The sequence below is a fragment of the Dermacentor albipictus genome, chromosome 9 (genome assembly GCF_038994185.2).
Source record: "Dermacentor albipictus isolate Rhodes 1998 colony chromosome 9, USDA_Dalb.pri_finalv2, whole genome shotgun sequence".
NCBI classification, from domain to species: Eukaryota; Metazoa; Arthropoda; class Arachnida; order Ixodida; family Ixodidae; genus Dermacentor; species Dermacentor albipictus.
In genome coordinates this window covers 10,891,092-10,914,929 of record NC_091829.1, presented here as the reverse complement: position 1 = coordinate 10,914,929, position 23,838 = coordinate 10,891,092, and the positions used below count along the sequence as shown (strand labels likewise).

The 23,838-nt window shown below is 44.2% G+C and overlaps 3 protein-coding genes across 4 annotated transcripts in view; 1 reads left to right on the top strand and 2 right to left on the bottom strand.

The window, feature by feature from the left end:
* Positions 1–51: 51 nt before the first annotated feature.
* Positions 52–3,044, top strand: asf1 (histone chaperone asf1). Its single transcript, XM_065443318.2, has 4 exons — positions 52–532; positions 743–858; positions 1,086–1,262; positions 2,666–3,044. Exons 1-4 carry the CDS (start codon positions 424–426, stop codon positions 2,873–2,875), a joined length of 612 nt encoding a protein of 203 aa, XP_065299390.1. The 5' UTR covers positions 52–423; the 3' UTR covers positions 2,876–3,044.
* Positions 3,045–3,183: 139 nt separating this feature from the next.
* On the bottom strand, positions 3,184–5,396 carry LOC135911151 (tigger transposable element-derived protein 6-like). The gene has a single exon (XM_065443319.2). The coding sequence runs from the start codon at positions 5,182–5,184 to the stop codon at positions 4,603–4,605; it is 582 nt and encodes a 193-aa protein (XP_065299391.1). The 5' UTR covers positions 5,185–5,396; the 3' UTR covers positions 3,184–4,602.
* Positions 5,397–5,546: 150 nt separating this feature from the next.
* The window catches only part of AGBE (1,4-alpha-glucan-branching enzyme), a 52,085-nt gene continuing 33,793 nt past the window's right edge, over positions 5,547–23,838 (bottom strand). For both annotated transcript variants that reach the window (XM_065443314.2, XM_065443315.2), the window contains 6 exons: positions 21,249–21,359; positions 20,363–20,534; positions 13,360–13,544; positions 8,503–8,633; positions 7,601–7,718; positions 5,547–5,694 (listed from right to left, as the gene is read on the bottom strand). In XM_065443314.2, the coding sequence (XP_065299386.1) occupies positions 5,647–5,694; positions 7,601–7,718; positions 8,503–8,633; positions 13,360–13,544; positions 20,363–20,534; positions 21,249–21,359 (765 nt within the window). In that variant the 3' untranslated portion in view covers positions 5,547–5,646. The remainder of the gene's footprint in view (positions 5,695–7,600; positions 7,719–8,502; positions 8,634–13,359; positions 13,545–20,362; positions 20,535–21,248; positions 21,360–23,838) is intronic.

Sequence of the window (23,838 nt, the reverse complement as noted above, 5' to 3'; positions counted from 1 at the left end):
ACGATGCATAAAGAAACCACACTGGCAATTTCCTTGCGCTGTAGTGCTTTCTAGTTCCCGCCAAATGTTTGGGCAGCGTCTTCAATGGATGTTGAAACTGTGTGGTGAATGCAGCTTACGAAAAAAAAAACATTTAGTCTGACGCGTAACCATTAGCAGCATTATTCGCGCTGTGCAGTCCTCGTGGAAGGCATGGACCAACGCGCGAGACACGTGCTTGCGTAGATACCTGGTAGAAGAAGCAAGACCAAAGCTAGTGCGTCGAAGCCACTATTGGCGGTGAAGTTCAGAAGGCCTGCTCGTTAACTGCTTAAGCGGCTACTCAGCAGCTTTATAATTGTCTGGTCACATCGATACTCGGCGCTTGTCGTGCTACTTCCATCCAAGTGTGCTCTTCGCCTTGCCTGAGCTGCTCCTTTCACGATGGCCAAAGTCCACGTTTGCAACGTTGTGGTGCTGGACAATCCGTCTCTGTTCTTCAACCCTTTCCAATTTGAAATAACTTTCGAGTGCATCGAAGACCTCAAAGAAGGTGAGCATAAGAGCAACAGCTCCATTTAGACTCTCGCCAGAGTCGTTTTACTACCAATTGGGGCTGCTATTAGACGTGCTCTCGAGGCTTGATCCAGCGTTCAGCTAGTGTCATAGGTGTTGCCTGCCTTCCTGCTTAAACTGGTTTCCTAAGCTTTACTTGCATACGTTTTTGTGTTCACTCTCATTTGTTTGGCACGCTTATTTGCAGACCTGGAATGGAAAATTATCTACGTCGGCTCAGCTGAGAGCGAAGATTACGACCAGATACTCGACACGGTCTACGTGGGACCCGTTCCGGAGGGCAGGCATATGTTCGTGTTTCAGGCAAGTGTGTGCATTTACGAGACTTTTTTTTTATCCTGTCGCTGTTTGTAGCTGTTTGGTTGCACGCTTGTAACCAAACGTAACGTTTGGACGCGAGTCTTCGACAAGTACATGCATTGGCTCAAGCCCCCCCCCCCCCCCTTTCCCCCTCTAGAGCTGGGTCCATGAATATTGCATCACATTGGTTCATCTCGTGACACCGGCGTTGTGGGCCTCATTCCTCGCAGGCGGACCCGCCAGATCCCAACAAGATCCCGGTGCAAGATGCCGTTGGGGTCACGGTCGTGCTGCTGACTTGCTCTTACAGGAGCAAGGAGTTTATCCGCGTGGGTTACTATGTCAACAATGAGTACACAGATCCAGAGCTCAAGGAGAACCCACCATCAACTCCCCAGTTTGACAGGGTAAGCCACCTAGGCCATCAACACTATTGTACACAGTGAATAGATCATAAGTTTGCTGTAGCTGAATGGCATCAGCTTTCTCTTAGATAGTGCTGAGGATAAAGTATGAATAGACATTAAGTGAAATTTTTGCTCAAGCGGTAGCTGTCATTTGGGTAAGTGTCGCGGTAGCTGTTTCAGTCGAATTAACGAATACTGTGCAGAGTCGCAGAGCTCTGTGAGCATGTGGGATGTTGTGCATGTAGGGACAAAAATAATATGGAATCTGCAAGCATGTGCGAAACTGACATTGTACCATTTAACAAAGCAAGCATGTCACAAGTTGTGCTGTGTGACAATTCACTGCATACTCAGCTGGCCGAAAAAGACAGCACTCGCCTAGTGCAATCTTCTGCTATCATTGCGACTCTGACAGCAGGCTGGCAAAAAGTGGGCAAGCACACAAGTATGAAAGCGTGCAGATGTGCCATCCCATGTCTCGACAGAAGGTGCTTGCTTCTGTAAAGGCCATAAAAATGCAGTGTGGTACACACTTGCGGATCCTACATTTTGTCCCTGCCTGTACGTATCTACCTATTTATGAAGACTTAAAATTCTGAAATTAGCTTATTGCCCGGATATCTCATAAGAGATCACAATCTGTGGTCTAGCTTATGTAATAGTGTGCATTGGTATGTCTGGTTTATCCAGTAGAATGATGTTTACCCTGCTGGCCTCACAGCCCCTATGAATCTCCTCTGCTTCTTATGGTAGAGAAAAATTTGTCCTTACTATCCAAAGATGGAGGTACATAAATGTCAACTGATGTGAGGGAAAGCGTAATGAAATTTGTGACAAAATTGCTTGACTCCACCATAGCTGTAAAAGTTCCCTATAGTTTGTAGATACTAGAATTATTTGCATTATGGTTGCAAGTATTGTTCATTGTGTAACAGATTCCCTAGAGGTTTCGTAAAGGATTTATAATCAGTCTTTGAAGATTGCCATTAAAGCCAGCAATGTGGTATTCCTGGACATGTAAATTGAAGTTTCCTTGTTCAGGCTTCCACTCTCTTGTCTAGAGTGCTTGAGCTTCATGGTGCGAGGGAGTGGAAGCGATATTCTTGCATTGCTGCTTGGTTTGAAAAACTATGCTTGTGAGCAACTGTATTCACCTGGACATGCAAGCCAAACAGCTTTCAATGTGGTAAATCCTAAACTTAGTAGCTGCTTTGATATACTCATTTGCTTTGCAGTGTGGTGCTCCAGCACTCCAGGCAGGAATGTGGATGTCTGTATTCCAGCGTGATTACTTTTGACATGCCAGTAGAATTCAGGAGTGTATGTGCTGTGAGCATGGAGAGGTTTACATTTGACATACACTGCAGTATGTTATATGGTGTACTACTGTTTGTGTGCTGCAGCTACAGCGAAACATATTGGCCACAAACCCACGTGTGACACGGTTCAAGATCGACTGGGATGACAACCCCGGTGTTGAAAACATCCCACCCAGCTCCTCTAATGTGGACTCCAATCAGATGCCAACCTCAGTGTCCGAGGACAGTATTGGTCCACTTCTCAAGGCCCCTGTGCTGATGAACGACAGCAACCAAAGCATGGAAGTTGTATGATTGTGCATCCATTGTGTGGAATGGGCTTACTCATCATCATTGCACCTGCTGCGGACCGTGTGGATTTCAGCCGGGGACTGTGTGTGTTATCTGCTGTTTCAGAATGCCGCATTTGTTTTAATGTAACTGTATTTACTTTTCATTCATAAAGTTTATTTCATACTGCTTCCTTCTGTAAAATGCATTGCACTTCATTCAAAATAAGGGATCCCTTATTTTTTAAGCAGGAAATGCCAAGGGGGGAAAGCCTAACAGCAGGTTCTGTTAACTCAAGCTAAAAACATTGCCAGGCTCCTCGCTGCTTAAGCTTACACATTCAACTTCTGTAATATGAACCTGGACGGGACAGACGAAACTGAATTATCCGGCGGGTCGAACCAAAATGTAGAAACATTATTACACACCGCTGATTCGTTTGGCATTATTTCAAACTCATGCACACTTTCTATGTGTACAAAGTTGTAAACTAATGTAGAAATTACATTCAGTTCCTAAAGAATGTTAAAAATCTAATGCACATGCTATATCTTATCAAGAAAAATTGTTGAAATTCAAAGTTTGATGGCAGCCAGTCTGGCCAGGAAAATACATATTGAAGCACAAAAAGACACACTAAGATAACTGAAATTTTAATGACGTTTTGGTTCCCTGTACGGGAGCCTTGTTCACAATAGGACCCATATTATCTGGGTTACTACTTGCAGGCCGTAAGCCTGTCACAGAATGATGAAATCCAAACTTTGACAGCAGACTGTCTGGCTGGGAAAATATATATTGAAGAAGCACGAAAAGATACGCCAACCAAGATAACTGAAAATTTAATAACACTTTGGCTCCCCATACAGCCTTGTTCACAATGAGACCCATATGAAAATTTAATGACGTTTCGGCTCCCTGTATGGATAAAGCCAAGGCTACCGTTTGGGCTCCCATATAGTAAGCCAAAATGTCAAAATTTTCAGTTATATTGGTCAGTGTATCTTTTCGCACTTCAATATTTATTTTCCCGGCCAGACGGGCTGCCATCAAACTTTGGATTTCATCAATCTGCGACAGGCATATGGCCAGATAAGTAGTAACCCAGATATGGGTTTTATTGTCAACACGGCTCCCGTACAAGGAACTGAAATGTCATAAAATTTTCAGCTATCTTGGCCGATGTACCTTGCTGTGCTTCAAGAAAAAATTTTCCACAATAGTTGTTGGTTTCCTAAAAACTTCGCCTGAATACACGTGTTGTGCGATGAAGCATGCCAGCATTGTGAAGGCAGCTTTGGTTTCATGTCTGATTGCATTGCACAGGCAATTTTTGGCCCAATTTTCTTTTAAAAAATGTGCATGTTAAAATTGTGTAAATACCGCAATCGAACATTGTGAGCCACGATTACTGCTTAAAAATCATCCTAGATAATGTGTTCAGCGCATTTGCTGTCCCCCAAGCTTCACTGAGACACACTGCCACTAAAGGGGTCCCTATCAGTCGCCATAGGGGTTGGGTGCGTGCTGACTGGTTAATTTCAAATTATCTGGCGAAGGCCAATTTTAGGATTGAAATAAAAGTTTGGGCCCATAGAAATGCACAGATGCCGGCCAGGACCTTCAGCTCTGGCGACTGCGCTGCGAAAAAGTTGGTAAAGTTCTACTCATCAATTCACTAGTACAGTCCAGCCCACATATAACTAACTTGATCGTCACATGGCATTTGTTCGTTGTATCCAAAGTTCGTACTAAGTGGACCACCTATAATACGGGAAAAAAGAGCAAGCAAGACGAAAGTTCACTTTATTTTTGAAAAAGACGTCCGTGATGCATGTCTGCTTCTTCAAAGCTGATCGCATCACTGCCGTTTCTAATTTTTCCAGCGCGGTAATATGTTCATCGCCAAGGCCTCTGCTGCACACGAGTTCCTTAAGCGACACGATGTAACTGATCGCGGTTGAAGCGTTCGCTGCAACCGGCGGTAGAGCAGCATCCTCGTCATCGTCCTCGTCGGTCTCTGGGCAGTCAGGAAGGGCTCGCACTTCACGCACAATAGCTTCGTCAGTGCATGGCTCCGCAATGTCGGCGTCGTCATCAGCAGAAACGAAATCGTTCCAGGCAACATCAGGTCCGGCCAGCTGCGTGTCAGCGACGCGTTGCCACAAGTCCTCGTCTGACCGGCCTTCCAGTGAGTGATCTATGGCGTCCTCGGTGCCTGGGCCCATAAAACCCGCCTTGCGGAGGCAATTTTCTATGCACTCCGCGGTGAGTTCCATCCATGCCGCTTTCAACATGTCCACGGCGGCAAGCAAGCTGATGCGAACTGGCATGGCAGCATCAATCGCGATCAACAAGCGTTGGATGACGCGCCGCCAGTATCACACCTTGAACTCGTGAATGATGCCCATATCCAGCGGCTCGGTCACTGGATTTGGGCCCCTGTAGTTGACCGCTGGCTCGGTCAACTACTAGGTGCCCGACAGCTTCGCGTTCGCTCTAACCGAGTGTTGAGGCCACAACAGTTCGTTCTATGTGAGACATTGTGCCATTGCCCCAATATATATTTTGACGGTAGCACCGCCTTCGTTCGTACTAAGCGAGCGTTCGTTATATCTGCGGCTGTTATAAGTGGGCTGGACTGTAAATGGTGAATTTTCCGAGAACTAGTTGAAGCTTACAGTAATGAGAAAAGTCAATGTTTGCTGGAGTGTTTATTTCTGAACAGCATGCTCAAATGGCTGCAAACCTAGAGGCAATATGTTGCACTATTCTCCACAAGCATCCAGTCCACATCAATCTACACGTGCATAGATGAGTCCCACTCTGCTGGGAACGTACGCCTGCAAAGAGAAGTTGTCACGTTCAGATCACTTTAATAGCAGATAAGTGATGGCTTGCTATAGCTCATGCCATCATTTTCAGCACGCAGTAAGAACTAGCCTCAATAGCATTGTATCCACAGTCACTGCCCAACACAAATCAACTTAGCATTTTGTCAAGAAAGTCAAATATACCTATAACACAAGATACTGCCCATTCCATCAAATGTTTTTCAAATTTATACAGGAATGTTACACAGCATGGCATTAGCTGTGGCATATTGATGCTGCTTCAAAACCCGACAGATTAAAGCACAAAGCCAATATTGCTTTTAGTGTGAGCAACGACACTTCATTTGATGTCACAAGTACACCAAGCAAAGAAAAATGTGACACGCATTCACGAACAGCTATCGTTCATCTACTGACTTTGCAAGTTCCTTTCCTGCTTACATTTTTAGACTTCCTTTGTTCTTTACTTCAAGACTTATCCTTTTTGTGCGTGTGAACTACAGGCAGGAGATGTGTACCGAGTGTAAAGGCACATGTTGAGCACATGTAGCATGTTGAGGTACGCAACCCTTGATGTAAACTGGTATTTGTGGGAAAAAATAGAGCTGTGACTACGAGACAAACTGGTTAGCCCTTGGCGACATATGGCATGTATATAATGTACACATGTGCAGTTTGCTCTTTAGTAGTCTTGTGCCTAACTGTTTTGTTAACATCCTTTAGACAAAGTTTCAAAGCCACTTAGCACATGACGAAAGCTGTTCTAAGGTTGCATATGAATCTGAGGCACTATGGAAGTTGGTGCTCCAAATGTCCGGAGGAGGTGCTGTTACTTTCCAGATCTGCAAGATTGCCAGGAGTAATGCTGAAGCACTGCCATAATAAAACTCAATGGCACCTGTCACTTACAAAGTGGCTTGGAAACTTTGTGCATGCTGTATACAGCAACAAAAAGCAATGTTTACAACTGTACCCTCTCCTATTCAGGCAGCCACAGCCTTGAAGTAGTTGCCAGTTGGTATGCTCTTTAACTGGCCACTTCCATTAATCTCATGTTTCCAAAGGTGTAACTGCGGCAATAAAGTATGCATGCTAGCACTTTGTGATCAGAGAAGTTATGTTTTAACCAAACATACCAATACACAGTGAATGCTGCTGAATAATGACAACGTAGGGTTTTCATGAATATTTCATGGTAGCAACTGAAGGGAACTATATCGTGCTGTTTTTACAGGGAGAACAATGTTTCTGCTACAGCACAGCAGAATGTTTAAAGATGTCATTACTACTTAACCATTAGCACCCTGGCAAGTGTAATGTTGGCCACAGAAGTTTATGGGACACAGGATTTACGAATAAACAATCTGCACGAAACCTATGCACATAGCCTCAAATTCAAATTTTATGTGCAGTAGCTTTTGCAGACTACACTGTTACACATTCAATTAAACACACCATGTCTTGACAAAGCAGAATTCGCACTTCTTGGGAAATTTTGTGGCCAGCTGTACACACTATATTGTGCACATGATAGGGGCTAAAGTACATTAAGACGGTGTATTATGTGCCCCCTTTTTTTTTTAGTTTAACGTGCTTTCGTGCTGTAGAGTAGGAGGGATGCTGTAGAAGAGTGTCAAAATTGTGGCCATGTGCACATAAAGGCATTATGCACACTGTGGAGAGCTAAAAAAACTATTCTTGCAACTGCTAATTATCAATGCACAGATAATGATGTGCAGACTTAATGTGAAGTCTGGCATTTCCTCACAGTATTTGAATAGTTCTAATAATTAACCTAAATGCATTCTTGTTTCTGCCGTCTAGGCCACCAGTATCACTCCAATTATTGCCTGTTATCACTAGGGGTGGTTGTGCATATGCAAGCTCCCGCAAAAAGTGACAATGTTTGGCATACTTTGATGGAGTTCCTTCGTCCAGCATAGGGGCTGTTGAAAGTGAAGATATCCACTCCCCTGTCGATACGCTCGTGGCCCCCAAACTCCTCTGCATCAGAGTCCAGGACAACTTTGTACCTGTAGTCACCACATTAAGGAAGTGCTCAAGAGAGAAGCCTATATTTTACTTTGCCCACCTGTATCACAACTTCCTGCTGCTCTTGTTCAGTTTTCTTTCTTTTTTTTATGTTGTCTTGCTTGTACTGGCAGTGCATATCATTTTATTGTCAAGAGCAACCTATGGAGTGCCCTATTTTTTTACTGCTCAATCAGTATGCTTTGCCCTCATATTCACCAAAGGAATGTGCAATGCAAGAAACATCATCCCACAACGGTCACTGCGCAGAAGGTCATCTGGCCGTGAGCGGTGCTGGCTAACCCTCCCAAGCTCAGACATTGTATACACACACAAATACCCAAGAAAGTATATGGGAGAATCGCCATCGATGTCGCTCAACTGGCAGAGCATCGCACAAGTAATATAAAAGATGTAGGTCTGGCTCCCGCCAGCAGCAACTTATTTCTCTTCTGTTCTTTTCATTTTCCTTTACCTCATTAATTCTTCATTTAAATTAAAACCACAGCTAATTTCCACTATGCTTTCCTTCATTTCATTTTCTGATTGATTCATGTGGTTGTGTGAGAAAATAAAAAAAACATCCAACCCTTCAAGTTCCCTTTCTGCTTGTTAACCTGTCCTCAAGATGTTCCAACGGTGTCATAGATATTTTACGTTCACTTTAGGTTTTTCTGTGGGTACAAGCACCAAGTTTCTTCGTGGTAATTTTTTGGTTGAAATGCTATGCTTCAACATGGACGAATGTGCACCGCAGTCTGAGCAGTACCGTCAGAGAAAGGATACTTTCCAGGTGTATCAATGCCGACTTGGTAGTCTGAGAAGCTCTTGGAAGGATGAAAGTTGATCACAAACAGAAGGCCAGCCCTCTCAAAAGCCACCACCTTGTCATCTTCATGCTTCCAGCTTACGTAAGCCTGTCAAGAAAAAGAAGAGCAAGCCATAGTCTTTTTAACAGTGCACAAAATTAGAAAAGAACACGAAAAAATTTGAGAGCCAGACATGGTAAAATGTAACGGTCTAGCTAGTTTTTAAAATATCAAGTTTTAAAATACTAACTTTGGTTATGAACTGCTGACAGTGCAGGATAAAAGTGATCAGCTCCTTGCATGGTCCCAGAGTGTAAAACCCAGATGTTATGAAACTGGTTTTCTAGTAGAATTGGGACTAGTAGAAAAACAAAGTTTATTGTTATGTCAATTATTATTCTACTTGCAACAATAAAGGACAGAAGTAACAATGCAGCTAATCAACAAGTGGAGGTAAAGAGAAGTGTGTTCAGTTGAGTCTAATTGATGCAAGCAGACATTGTTCAGCCTTTATTTGACTGTGGAAACACTCATTATTCATAATATGAGCAGTACTGAATTTTGATGTAGCTACATTTTTGGGAATGGCACTTTGTAAACTTGCCTTATCAGCAGTATTTTGTACTTGTGGATAATAAAGCAAAAGGAGTGTATTTTGATTTCCCCCCAAAAAGGTATGTTCACAACTATGGAACTCCATAGTAAAATGCATCACAATTTGTAAACTGTCTATATTTTGGGATTTAAAGCAGAGATAATTCATATAGATTTAAACCTCAGTATAACGAAGTTGGTAAAATGGACAATTTGTTCCGTAATGCTAAAATTTAGTTACATTGAAATTTGACCTTTTACTCAAATAAGTAGTTGCCGACTGAGTTTTCTTGCAAAGAAGGGGCTGCAAAATCTCTCAAATTATTGAGCGATCAAAAAAAGCAAACTAGAGTGATAAAAATATTTTGTTGAGTTTGAAAGTTGGTGAAGAAAGATACAGTTTCATGTCGTGTTGACGATATCTTCACATTGGCGGTACGAATTAAAGCGAAGTCAGCCACACTTTCTTCGCATCCACTCTGCTCTTGTGGCTCATAGTGTCGCCTGCAGTGGCACGATGCTATGATGAAAAGCACTGGCAGCAGGGAGCGAATGCTTCATCTGCTTCTCGCCTTCAATGCGTCTCCGAAACTCGAGATTACACAACCTCCAGTACTAGACACGCAGGAAGAAATGCACATGATGCCACGTCATCTCAGCACAGCCACTTGATCGCGCGCGCCTCACATATTTTTTTATTTACACGGGATCTAGCGGCCGGAAAACGTCTCATACGATCGCAGTTTAGCAATGTACTGAACACTAGTGCCAAAAAATTGTGTTTTCGGGAATGTATGAACCGGTAAAAAAAGTTAGCGCAACTCTATTGGGTCATTTTTTGTGTTCGCAAATGCGAACGTGGCCGCTGGGAAAACATATTTAACGGGAACGTATAAACAAGGTTCTGCTGCATGTGTGCGTGTGTGTATTACAGTTAAAACTCTATCTAACGAAACCCAATTTTACGAAGTTCCCGATCTAACGAAGACACTTCCATTCCCCGGTAAGTACTCATAAGGTTTAATCTTGTCATCAACCTGAATTAACGAAACTAGCTTGCACTAAACCCGAATTTAACGAAAATTTTCCCGAAATAAATAAAAAAAGCTAATTTTGACACAGATGTATTTTTTTGTAAGCATGCGCTCTAACGGCGTTAAAACATCTAGGCACCCTAGTCACGGCCCTAGCTTTATTTTGATGAAGCTGCACACCGCACTCATGCACAGAACAACGGACTTGGCATTCACTAGCGTTCTTACGTACCAGATGACGCTAGGGGCAGCGGCAGCTGGATCGCCCTCACGAACATTATACATGCGAACACGTGGGTTAGCAGCAAATACAATGCCGGACACTCGCCTTTTGGGTGTCGCGACATTACAATTTTAGATTTCGAAGGACCGAAGAATCCCTTACTCAATTTTCCGAACTTCCCGATGTAATTAAATAATTCAAGCGTAGTCATCACTTCGTTAAATGGAGTTTCAACTGTATAGACAGAGAGAAAGAGGGGGGAGAGGCTTGCTCCCCCTCATAAGATGGTTGGTACGTCACTGATTATGCATCACCAAGTTATACCAACAATTTATGAACAGTAATTTTGCACAACTTGTACAAACACAATAACAAGTATACTGAAGCAGTAAAGTGATACAAGATATTTGTAAAATGGGCAGCAATTATTTATCATTGGTCATTCATTGTAGTAGAGGAACAGCTTACTATATTGCATCCATAGCTACAGACCTCAAATGTACTCATTATGTACACTGTATAATTGTGCTGTGTGAGTCCGGGCATTTGTTTACAACTTAGGTGCAGCTGACAGAAGTACTTTATCTCTTGGAGATACAGAGCTATGAGTTCTTCAATTACTGATTGTCGGGGATTTCTGAATAAAGTATGAAGGCCGTAAAGCAAAATTTTGATTCCAAGAGCAGGTAGAATTTTTCCCCCCACTTCATTACAAGTTTCCTTCGAATTAGTTAAGCTCCTGTCCAACAAGAGCAATTCTGCATTTCACACATATTTCAACAGAGAAATTGAGGGTCAATGACACAAATATATGGCACTGCAAACAAGTCCCAAGTGGTCGATGCCATATATTTACGACAACATCTGTGAGTTTGAAAAACGGGCCAATTTTTCAGCTCTCCAGAATGAAAACAGGAACAGCGCAACACAGGACGAGCGAGTAAACAGGGCAGAGCGCTGACTAACACTCTATCCTGTTTACTCACTCGTCCTGTGTTGCGCTATTCCTGTTTTTATTCTAAAGATGAACCAACCAGCCCCATTGAACACACTGCTAACTTTCAGCTCTCTATTGCCCAGAAACTGTTGTGACCTTGTGTGGATAGAAGAAAATTTATTTTTCGCTCCCTAGTCTCTTGGTTTTAATTCCACAGTTTCTCTATGCTGTCACCTCAGAAATTTCTTCAGCAGTTTCTTCTTGCGGGCTGCTTTCTTTTGTCATGCTCGCAAAAACTGATGTCTATCTGGTTTCTAATCTCTTAAAACGTCACTGCTAGATGCTCACTCTTTTATTGCTCATAGGGGTGCGATTACATCTTGAGACTTGCAAAAACTGATTGCCCTTCCTTGGCGATGGCATGAAGGATTACTGCAAGTTTCTGATTTGTATGGCTTTTCTGATGGGTGCACAACCATGGAGTTTTTTTGCATGCACCCTCATACACAGTTTCATGTAACACTATGTAAGTGCACGCCGGTTGCTCTTCTGAGAGTTAAGCGGCAATTCATTTTATGCAGACTATTTCCCAAGTGCCGAATTGGGATATATATCTATTCCAGTGTATCTACATCTTTCTTCTTATTACAAGTATTTAAGTAAGCCGATCTGTATTAATGAAGAAACTATGCATATTTACCTACAGAAAATATTTTTTATCACTTTATGGTCACTCAAAAAATTTCAATAAATTTTGTTTGAAATAGGTCACTATGAAGATTTTAAATCTGCAATAAAAGAGTTGCAGTTTTTCCAAAAGGTGCAGCATTTATTGCAACAGCAAATTAGCAGATAGCCATACGAAGCAAGGATAATACGTTTATTGGCGGTATGAACTCAAACATTTGCTTGCTAACTAAATTAACAAGTGTGTTCTCAGTGCACACAGTAAACAAGAACACATCACAATCGATGACCACGGACACTCGCTGCCAGTAAGCTGGCGTGACAAAATGCAGCATCAGCTGCAAGCAAAGTAATCTTCGTGCTGTCTATTGCTTCAATGCAAAGTGAAGGCCGAGAACACACAGAACACACAAAGCTACAAGCCACCTATGCACCTAGACTTGCCTCCAGCAAAGATCGCTCTGGAGATACAACCGCGCAAAGTCCACATCACATGTTCAGTTACAGCCTGAGCAGAACGTCGCCCCCCCCCCCTTTCTTCTCCTGGTGCCTCGCTACTTTGGGCACTTCGCACACCACGAAAGACTGCACGTTTTCTCTCCGCTTCCGTCACTTTCACGTGGGCGAGTTGAGCCACCATTGTTGCCTCCCCTCACACGCTTTCACTCGCACATACAACGTAGGGTGTCCGGCGACTTTATGTGGAACCTCATGGCAATGGCAACACCGACGGCAGAAAAGTGCTTGGAGTGCCCATATAATTGTAATTGCACTAATAAATAAACCCTGCGTGGTCACATTTGGCAGAAAAAATTCATTGTCAAAGGGCTAAAGGGATTAAACATCTTTGAGCCTGAAGGTGAGCCAGCAGCTTCTCACAAGCCTACAGTACTCTCCTGATGGAGGACTCTTTCCTCCTCTTCGCATATTTCTCTAAGAGGAACCTGGATACTGTGTCAGTACTGAATGCCACGCTGGTGCTGCTATTTTCTTGTTTAAAAATTCCATCTACTTCCGGTTACCACAACTATGTGCTTTCTGCCTGCAGGCTGTTGCCGATGCACACACAGTGCAAAGCATGCTAAAGGATAAGATGACTAGGAAGAGTGGGCATGCCGGTGCACAGCAAAGGCATGTTGGCAGACCGATTGGAACTGATGTCCCTCACAGATAGAATGACCAACAGCTTTCACGTCGGTGATATTATGTGCATGACTCTGTTGGCATCACAGTAAGTGAATAAGAAACTGCAAAAGCCCGGAGGGGAGCATGTGGTTTTTTCAATTTGTGGCTTCTTGACAGTGTATATTGCTGCCAGTCTGCACAGTGCTAGTGTTAAATTGGTAAACAACTGCTTACTGGTGGTGCTGGCAGCCAGTGGTACTTGTCCTCTGTCTCATTGAGGGCACGATCAAAGTTGTTGAGGAACCTGTAGCGCAACAGATTGTCATCCACGAGGTGCCACTGACGCCGGGCATGGTGGTAGCTTTCATTGTTGCCCACACGTGGGAAGTCCAGCCACTCGGGATGACCAAACTCATTCCCTGCACAGTTACATTTTATCCCATCATTAATTACATAACAAATTGGGTACAGTGTCACTAGAAGCGTCAGAGCTCCCGAAGTTCACAGACTGCTGCGATACCTCTTCACTCAAATGTAAATGATATTAATGTGGAAAGAACAGCAAGTGGTGCAAAGCTCAGTTTAGTAAGGTTACATTGCAATAGACACATTGTACAGATAAAATATTATTGTATAATTATTGCATATGCATAATACTGAAAGTCAAGCTAGGATTCAAGAGCTTTTTAGAATAGTAACATACATTGCTGTGAAGTACACAAAACACATCACAAAATAAAAAAAAGTGCCCACAGTATGCCAAGAACCAGATATTCAATAGAAAGCACTAGAAGTGTCATAATTATCTTATCAAATAAATATTTCTTTATAGTGTTCAGGAAATAATTGGCCGATGGGGAAGAAAGCATTTTTATGAGCACAGAATGCTTACGCAGTCATAGTGAAAGTCAAGAGCGACGCATTCAATTAAATGGTGCTGTCCAATCAGGCAAGAGCAATGTTTTTCAGGAAAAGGCTGGTAACTTCTTAAGGTGATGAAAAACAATGTGACACTTTGGGATTGATGTAGACTCCTAGTAACCTAGTTAATGCAGACAATGCTTATGTAGCCTGCAGTACATGACACAGTTTGCAAAACAGACTTGAAGTGCTTAATGCACTCATAATTGTAAAGAAAACTTTATTAGATCAAAAGCTTTCAAATTGAAGTTTCTATATTTCATCGGTACAAATAATTTCACAAGTTCCTATCAAAGCCCTGTTGAGTAGGCTAACATGTTGTGAAGGACAAAAACAAGTAGTACATTCATCTAAACTGTGCTCAGTAACATTCAAGTAAATGTGACTCACTACACCAGTATTGGAAAACAGCCTTATCTGTTCTACGTACATGGATGTATTTCCACACACAAGCTTTGGAAATGTGTCTAATTCAGCACAGACACAAATTACTAAGTAAAAGTTGAGCTTGTCAAGCAAAGAAGCAGCAGGCCTATCATTTGCTGTTAAATCAACGTGCAAGAAAATGGGTGCTCGAAAAGCCCACAGAAAAATGTATTATACCAGGCATCACATCAAAGATGGAAGTTGACAATAACAGCATCTTTGGAACCATATTTCAATTGCCACAGCCAAATGGAAGCACAATTGCCATATTGATCCATTCTAATCATATTTTTACTCACTAAATGGAATGGCTGACAGTCCTGCATGTGATGTTTATGGATCCAAGGAGAATATTGACCACTTATTGTGCTACTGTCCTCGATTTGAAGCACAAAGACAATCTACGCACAGAGACAATTACCCACCGATCATCAGCTGAGAAGGCAGTGAAGGCACTTTTGTGCTTTCTGAGAAAGCCTGATTTGTACAAGCGGCTTTGATCCTAGTATTGTCCATGCATGTCTCTACACACTTTCTCTCTCTCCCTTCTCTCAGCGTACGGTAGCCAACCAGACTCTTGACTGGTTAACATCCCGGCCTTCCTTATAACCCTCTCTCTCTACTGGTACATTACATACAGCTGCTAAAGTACTTTTGGATTTGATGTATCAGTCACACAATTGGAAATGGTATCACACGTCCTTCGTAAAGAAAGAAATACATACCTGAGCATACAACTTGTGCAAATAACAGCATGAAAAATGATAGAATGTTTATTCATTATGAACATCCCTACAATTGTTTTTTTTCTTTTTTTTTTCAGAACACAATCCTCAAAAACAATTGGGTTATGAAATATTGGCTACTACTCACTCTATATTTGCTATCAGTTTAAATGAAGTCAACATAGCTGCCAACGATGTGACGCTAAATTCTGTAAATTGTGGGATCTAACATCCCACAATTGCATAGTGGCTTATGGAGACGCGGTGGTATGGGGCTCCGGAATAATTTCAACCATTTGGGGTTCTTTAGTGTGCACCAAAAATTAAGTGCACAAGTGTTTTTGCATTACGTCCCTATTGAAATCCACCTGCCTTGTGGTTAGCAGCAAAATGCCATGGCCACTGTGGCACGCCACTCAGTTCTGCGCAGATATTTACAAAAGTTACAATGCTTGAAAAATGTGTTACGCTACATTTTTATCTGCCTTTAATTTATTCAGTGCAACAATGCAGTATGAGTGCCTTGGCTGGATCAATCAGTGGTGGCGTGTCCTTCGTGACAGGGACTCGACACATACAAAGTTGCCAAGTGCTTCTTTACTGTCAGGTTATTTGAATTTGTGTTTTGCTATTGTAGGGGTTGGAGGACGGGACTTCGGGATGAAAGCCACAACTTGGGAGGAATTTTATTCTACATTATGTACAAGGAGGTGAGCGTCAAGTACCAGGCGTACAGACATTACGGGCCGGCAGCAACTCGGACGCTGCGGCCCGCGGCAAGAAGTTCGAGAGAGGTGAATCAGGGAATCAGGGCATGTCCCAGAATGCTCAGGTCTCTCTGGAAGGCTTCTTATAAACCCTTAGAGCACTGCAAGTCACGTCATGTTTGACCAATGGGAGAGTCCACTCCGATGACGCCACTTTCAGCCAATGGTAGGCGCCCGTGTCGTGGTGTCACACCTGGCGGCTTGCTGCGGTCTTGCATCGCAGACTGGCAATGCACTTCGAACAAAGAGAAGGGGAGGGCTGCACCTGCTTCATTGTCGGATGCCCACCTGCTAATCCCGGCGGCGCACGAACTTGTTGGCATGTAAACTCGTTGCCTTAAACTTGTCTGCTCGGCCGCTTCTCTGGAATGCGCGTTCCTGCTTCTGCATTCCTCAATTAGCTGTGCTGCAATCCGATGTGGTCTGGGGAACTCGAAGTAATCGCAGGAACCAGCTCCATATCTAACAGCTCGTCCTCGCCCCGGTTGTTCTGAATGGCCGGTGAAATCAATTCGCTGGCCATGAGGAACGCTGAAAGAAGCTGCAGGGTACTAGGGTCGAGCCTCGTTTGACGAACTTCGGGATCCTTGGCCCTGGAGAACAGACGTCAAACAAACAAAACAGCACAGCGCTGCACCAGGCGTAAGCGCAGGCTCTTCACCCCTGACTCGCCAGACTATTACTGAGTCAAAATCAACCCTGATCTTTTATTTCCCCAATTTCGACAAAACAGTTCCAACCACCCTTCCAAACCGCTATCCATTTCTCCTCGATTGCCGACAAGACCAGAGTACTATTGTTGTTGCAAAACAAAAGGGTCGTTGACGATGCAAACAACAAATGAAAACAGCCGAACATAACATAAGTGGCCTAACTACACGAACAGCATGTTTCCAATCTATCGCAGTGGCGTACTTATCGCACGTATTGGTGCCACTGAACAATCTGGTCAACCTCACAAGTACGTAATCACAAGCGCACTAGCCTTGTGGTCATTAAACAAAACGCGTACTTGCGTTGTAGGCAAACTCTTCATTACGCTTACTCACGTTTCTTTCCCGAAAGTCCTGCAGGACACGTGACGTAAACGAACAATTAAACTTGCGGGACTTACACACTCCGCAGAACTCTTAAAATAATGCGTCTTTTAATAACTCGTTCCACGCGTACTTATCAGAGAAGTCAGAATACGGCTGCCCTCCACACACACTAGCAACCCAGTCATAAAGTCTGCTTCCTTCCGTCCACACAGGACACGCGCTAATGGAACTAAGAACGCTTCTCCGTGCAAATCATGCACTCACTGAAAATCTACGCGCTTGAACTTAGAAAATTCAACACTTAAAAAGAAAGAAGGTTAAATAACACACACGCGCGTTACGATAGGCCTCTTAACAATAACCTTGACCCTCAGGTTACTCACACACGCAAAAAAAAAGCCTATCTACTTATTAATGAGCATCTCGCGAGACATGTTTACTTAAAACGCATCTTTCAAATCTCGGAGCTTTCTCAAACGAAAACACAAACAAAGCTCAAACCTTACACAATGAAAGAAATCCTAGTCTCAAATCGCGAAAAACTTTCCGATGCTCAAAATAAAAAAAACAAGACACTCCATTTCGACGGAAGGGCTCTTCGCCTCCCTTTCCAAACGCTTATATCTGACTCATACTTTGAGTCTAACCCGGGGTGGGCGTGGTCTGAAAGCTACTCTGGCTGCCGGGGAACAACAAAAGGGCTGACTAACTATCAGCTCCCCCAAGACGTTACGGTCTCCTGCCAATTTGCGTCCTCGCGCCCCGCTTTCAACACAAACCCGATTGACCGCGTCGCCACTCCCCACCTGGTCTCGTCCTGCCACCTTGCGTTTCTTCGAACTGCACGCTGAGCTGTGAAAAGAACTACGGAACGACGAGGAGCTTAACTGCCTCGTGCCCTTTGTCCGCGTCCGTGCAGAACATTCTTCGCGGTCCCCCTTTGACCTGTGGCTCGAACGTTTTCGATGCGTCAACGTCGTCCGAGACGACCGCATCTTTTTCCTCGCGCCCTGCCCATTTGGGTTTCTCGCCATCTTTGGCGGCGCTACATTAATTACCGCGTTCCTATCTTTAGGGCGCTTCTTCCTGCGGCGTTTTCTCTTCGCACTCGCTTTCATGTCGCCTTCTCGTGCCTCGTGCTGGCCGGTACACATTTCGTCGGCCCGGATCGGTCTCTTACCCGCACAGTCTGAGTGATTTACATTTAAATCAACCCTCTCTCTGCCTCGACTGGCGGACAGCTCAACCGACTCTGGCACAATGCAGCAGGCTTTACTCGAGTTAGACAACTCGCACTCTTGCGAACTGCCCTCTACTACATTGCCCAGCGCACGCTGTGCATCGGCACACAGCCCGTCGGTATGGATCGCTGTCTCACGCGCACAGTCCGAATGATTACCAACTGAATCATCCCTATCTAGGCTATCTAGACTGGCGGAGAGCCGCACCGATCCCTGAACAATGCAGTTGTTCTCTCGTGAGCTACGGAGCTCGCCACCCCGAGAACTATTCTCAACTGCATCGTCCAGCTCGCACTTCCCTTCTGCATGCACATCTGGCTCTACATGGGTGCTCGCTTCTGTCGGGTCAGAAGTACCCTTTTCTTCGCTAGCAACCTCGCTAACCTTACCAGCGACGCACACACGCGGTGACTGTGCCAATTTGTTCGCAGCTGGCCTAGCTGTCTCCACAGTCATCTGTTGGCACAGCACCTCGTCGCTCTCACTACGGCCTTTAACGGCCTCTGTTGCCACTAAGGCATCGTTAGCAGCTAGCCCTTTCCCTTCACTTATGACTCTGCAGCTAATCTCACAGGCACTACTCTTTTCGTCGGCTTCTGGCGAAAATCCGCTCGATGCTGCCTCATTCTTTCGCTCTGTACTACCTACAGAATTCTCAGACAGCCGTTGTCTCTGTGCCAATAACTGATCACAATACTGTATCTCTTTGATCAGTGCTGCCTTCTCTCTCTCATACTTTTCCTCTCGCTCACGTTCGCGTTCATTCTCACGTCCGTGACGCTCACACCTAAGAGTAAGTTCTTGAAGCTCCTGCTTCCGTTCATTCTCGCGTTCTTCACGCTGACGCTCACTCCTAAGCTCACGACGCTCTCGCAAACGTACACGACGCACACGCTCCCGTGGCTCCTGTATCACCTCCCAAGCAAGCGCAATGCTTTTGTCATCATTGCCACTATCATTAATCGCCTTTATGATAGCTGGCGTTTCCATCCGTTCGTCCGCCTCAACTCCCAAATCGTCGCACACCAACAACAAGTCTAACCTCGTCAACCTTCTAAGATCCATGGCAGCTGCCCCGACAGGTGGTTAAAACTGTTTTCCTTAATTAATTTGTGCAAACACACAATGCAACAAACTCCCGATTCCCAGAACTATCAAAATTGAACACACAACCTTTGAGTCTGGCGAATCATAAGGAAAAAAACCACGCGCTCACTTACGGTTGCAGCACCCTGCCATCCGGTTCGCTCGTCCGCTGTTGCCGGTTCCTCCGGACTCCCTGGGTCGAAGGCTCGCTCCTTCTTCGCTACTCCCAGTTTCTTCGGACCTCTTTCGACGAAGGCTCTCTCTTCTTCGTTCTTCCCGGTTCCTTATGATCTTTCTCGACGAAGGTTGATCCGTAGCGCTGCCACCAGCTGATGCATTCGGAGGCGATCCTACCGCTGCCAACCAGATGTAGGGGTTGAAGGACGGACTTCGCGGATGAAAAAACCCAAACTTGGGAGGATTTTTATTCTACATTATGTACAAGGAGGTGAGCGTCAAGTACCAGGCGTACAGACATTACGGGCCGGCAGCAACTCGGACGCTGCGGCCCGCGGCAAGAAGTTCGAGAGAGGTGAATCAGGGAATCAGGGCATGTCCCAGAATGCTCAGGTCTCTCTGGAAGGCTTCTTATAAACCCTTAGAGCACTGCAAGTCACGTCATGTTTGACCAATGGGAGAGTCCACTCCGATGACGCCACTTTCAGCCAATGGTAGGCGCCCGTGTCGTGGTGTCACACCTGGCGGCTTGCTGCGGTCTTGCATCGCAGACTGGCAATGCACTTCGAACAAAGAGAAGGGGAGGGCTGCACCTGCTTCATTGTCGGATGCCCACCTGCTAATCCCGGCGGCGCACGAACTTGTTGGCATGTAAACTCGTTGCCTTAAACTTGTCTGCTCGGCCGCTTCTCTGGAATGCGCGTTCCTGCTTCTGCATTCCTCAATTAGCTGTGCTGCAATCCGATGTGGTCTGGGGAACTCGAAGTAATCGCAGGAACCAGCTCCATATCTAACACTATGCACTCGAGAGTACAGTTCAAGCGAAATGAGAATGCCTAAATTTAAGGCCTCACCAATGAAGTTGAGCCAAGCTTCACCACCAAGAGCATGAGTTATCATGCGGATAATCTTGTGCAGGGCAATGCCACGATCAATGACGGGACTGAGCTCTGTCAGCACCGACATGTTGGTGTACATCTCCTTGTCCATCAGCCAGAAAGCCAACGTCTTGTCCCCAACAAGGGCCTGAAATGAATGCCACAGGGCACATTGGCTGAATGAACACCTTGCCTTGTATGCTCCAAAGCTAGGCTACGAATGATATACCATACTGGAATGCTCCAGGTTAAAATACACTAAAGAGAAATTGTAAATGAATTTAGACTGATAAATAGTTCTTTAAAAACTATTTCTGTTAATTTCATAGCAAGACATTGATTGCTGGAAATGAAAGAGAAGGCCAAACTTCCATTTCTTGAATTTCATGCCAGAACCCTATGCGCTGGTACATCAGACCAATGTCACAGATTTCAAAGTACTACCAAGCCTCACTATAATTAAGCCATATCTGACATGAAAATATCTTCATTATATCCAATATTCATTACAAGTTTGTTGCAATAAATTACATAAATCCTGGGGTTTTTTGTACCAAAACCATGACATGAATATGAAGCACACCATAGTGGGAAACTCTGGATTAATTTTGACCACCTGGAGTACCATGCAAGGTACACAGGTGTCTTTGCGTTTCGCCCTCATCAAAATGTGGTCAAAATGCACCCTCAAGCTTAGCAGTGCAACACAATGGCTGACATACTGAAAATACTACAAGCATTCTTCAGCACAGAGCTGGAACACCACTAACAAAATGGTAGAGTTTGCACTTTAAAAACCAAAGTCTCCTTCACTAGAGAAGCCCAGTGGGGGCAAGCACTCTCTGTGAGTGAACACACACACCTGGTCATGGGACTCTGCGTAGGCAACTGTCTTCTCCATCCACCGGCGGTTGCTCATGGTGTGCACAATGGTCCCCATGTTCCAGTCCTCATCCTTGTGCTCCTTTAGGAGCTGCACAGGAAACACCAGAAATCTGCTTCAGAAAAGCTGCACCACAAAGCATGCCGAAGAGGGAAGCTTAACCTATAGAGAGCTCCTATCTAAATAACATGGCAATGGGCAAATCATTCTGTTCAGTACACACTCAACCAATTTTGATCAGGTTTCCTGCTTTTAAAAAAAAAGAAAAGTTGAAATATGCCAACTGCTGCAAGCAGGTCTTTAGCCTAGGCCATCAGTTCACTGGAGAATTTTCATTTTTCTGTTTTGTTGTACTGAATTTTTTTTTCCAGGTGAGAAAAAGAAGGGGTAAATAGATCAGCAGGTTTACAGCTTGGTAAATATTGAATAAAAATGATATTGCACTGTGAACAGCATCTATAGGAACATCTAAAGTGGATAAAATGAATATATTATACAGTGCTCTGAATTATTCCAATATTTACTGGATAGGACTTTTGCAAAACTCATGTAAAGAATCTATAATTCTTTCTTTAAACTGTAAAATAATACAACATGTTGGTCTACTCTAGATGACCTAACAGACAACTTTTACAGAATTGCGATTTCTGAGGGACTATGCAGAGGAACTACATATGCTAATAATTTAGAAAAGAGTATGCAGAAGAGTTATTAATACACAATAAATTTCCTTAATTTCTTGTTCATCACAATGTCTTGTAAGAACTAAATAAGTATGACGCCCGACCTTGGCAGTGCTGGATTTATTTCGCCTAAAGATAAAATGTGAAAAAGGGATCTTTAAAGATAATGCAAATTCTTATTTGTTTGTGCTTGTGTGCGATGTGCACCCACTTTCGTTTCTGTGGTGCATGTGCATTTTAGGCAGTTCAGGATAGATCACAGTCTTTTCTTCACGGCACTGTACTAAATGAAGGCTTGCCTCGTAAACAAAAGTTTTCCCTTCTGGAACTGTGCACAAAGAAGTTTAACCATACGTAATGCCACTTATCTACGATTTACTATAGAACTGCAGGAGGCCCAGCTCGCTGTAATGCTTTTTGAGGTGTCAGACATAACGCAAGACAGTGAGAATTTCTTAAGTCTTGTTTGGTCCACGAAATCAACTGTACTTTTGTCTATGACATATGTGCCATAGGTGCAGATGCGCAATTCCAGCAGTGACACTACTGACAACCATATTCGCTTTCAATCACACTGAATGTGGGCATCAAATGCGGAGGATGGAAAAGATCAAAGAGGGAGCATCACGTGATAAAATATTTAAAAAAATAAATAAAGGACTCATCGGAAATTGGCTCTCCCCACGTGATGTGAAAGCAATAATTTTTATCCGCTGAGCGCATGGAATGGAGGAAGTGTGACAAGGGCACTAAAACCTACTGTGTACCATACAGTGTTTGAAAAAGCCTAATAACCATGCAGGACCTGCTCATGAAGACTCATTGCACAGATTGGTGCAAGTGAATGTCGTGAGGTCACACCATTAGGAGGCTGGCTTGTCGAAACTAGCTGCTCAGCATCATGCTCCCTGCTATTTGCATTTTCCATCCGTCAAGGCACAACATGTGCGTGCAAAAGCTACATCAGCAACATTCAATTGAACTAGGTTTGATGAGAGCAATGCTGAAAGTCCGCATCACCTCGTTCTTCTCGAAGTTTGCTCTGGACACTAAGCATTTCGAATGACCGGTCGCTCCACAGAAGCAAGAGTAGTACCACTCATCATAGGCAATGCCACAAGCGTAGTTTAGCAGCATGACTAGTGAATGAGCAGTGCCACGATGTCAAATCACGCTGAACTGCAGCCACTACTGCTTCTACATGAAAGCTCGAGCACCCAAGCAAAACAGGGAAGGGTTCAAAGGAATGCTGAATGGGATTGGTAACTACGCTGACGAAACCTACTAAACTGTAGAAACTCTGACAGCATCAAATTTGCTCACTTCTCGCAACAATGCAGCCCATAGCGTGCCTTGTTTAACCTTGGCCGCAAGACAGAAAGGAAATGCTTACACGGCATGCACTATACTCTCAGGTGCCCAGATAGTTCGTGCTTTGCAGCATCCTTCCGCCACTTCCCTTCCAAGCCTGCTTAATGCCAAGCAGAAATACATGAAGAGGCAGGGAGGGGTGGAAGGGCAGTGTTGGTAGTCTGGACGCAGTGGCGCAGACTTTCGCTACCGGTGCTCCACGAAACACTTGGGTAAAAGTGGAGGCACACATTCGTGATGGGGAGGGGGAAACAGCAGTTGCAGCGCAGGGCTGCGTATTCCCGTGCTTGACCTTTTTTTTATGCACTCATGTGATGTATCCAATATCATACTGCCGTCCCCGCCGGAAATTTTGCTATGTTTTTTTGTGTGTTTAGGTCGGCAAAATAAAGAGAACTCACTCAGACTCGCTCACAAAACATATTTTTTGCTCAGGGCTCACTCGGACTCAGATTCATCAAACTTTTGCCCAGCTAGGCTCACTCGGAATCAGACTCCCTAAAAGTCAACTCGGA

What these genes read in the sequence shown, in the direction of transcription:
- LOC135911151 (XM_065443319.2), bottom strand. Translation starts at nt 5,184, where the DNA reads ATGCCAGTTCGCATCAGCTTGCTTGCCGCCGTGGACATGTTGAAAGCG.
- asf1 (XM_065443318.2), top strand. Translation starts at nt 424, where the DNA reads ATGGCCAAAGTCCACGTTTGCAACGTTGTGGTGCTGGACAATCCGTCT. An exon ending in GGCATATGTTCGTGTTTCAG is followed by an intron (nt 859 to 1,085) that starts GCAAGTGTGTGC and finishes CATTCCTCGCAG; the next exon opens with GCGGACCCGCCAGATCCCAA. An exon ending in CAACTCCCCAGTTTGACAGG is followed by an intron (nt 1,263 to 2,665) that starts GTAAGCCACCTA and finishes TGTGTGCTGCAG; the next exon opens with CTACAGCGAAACATATTGGC.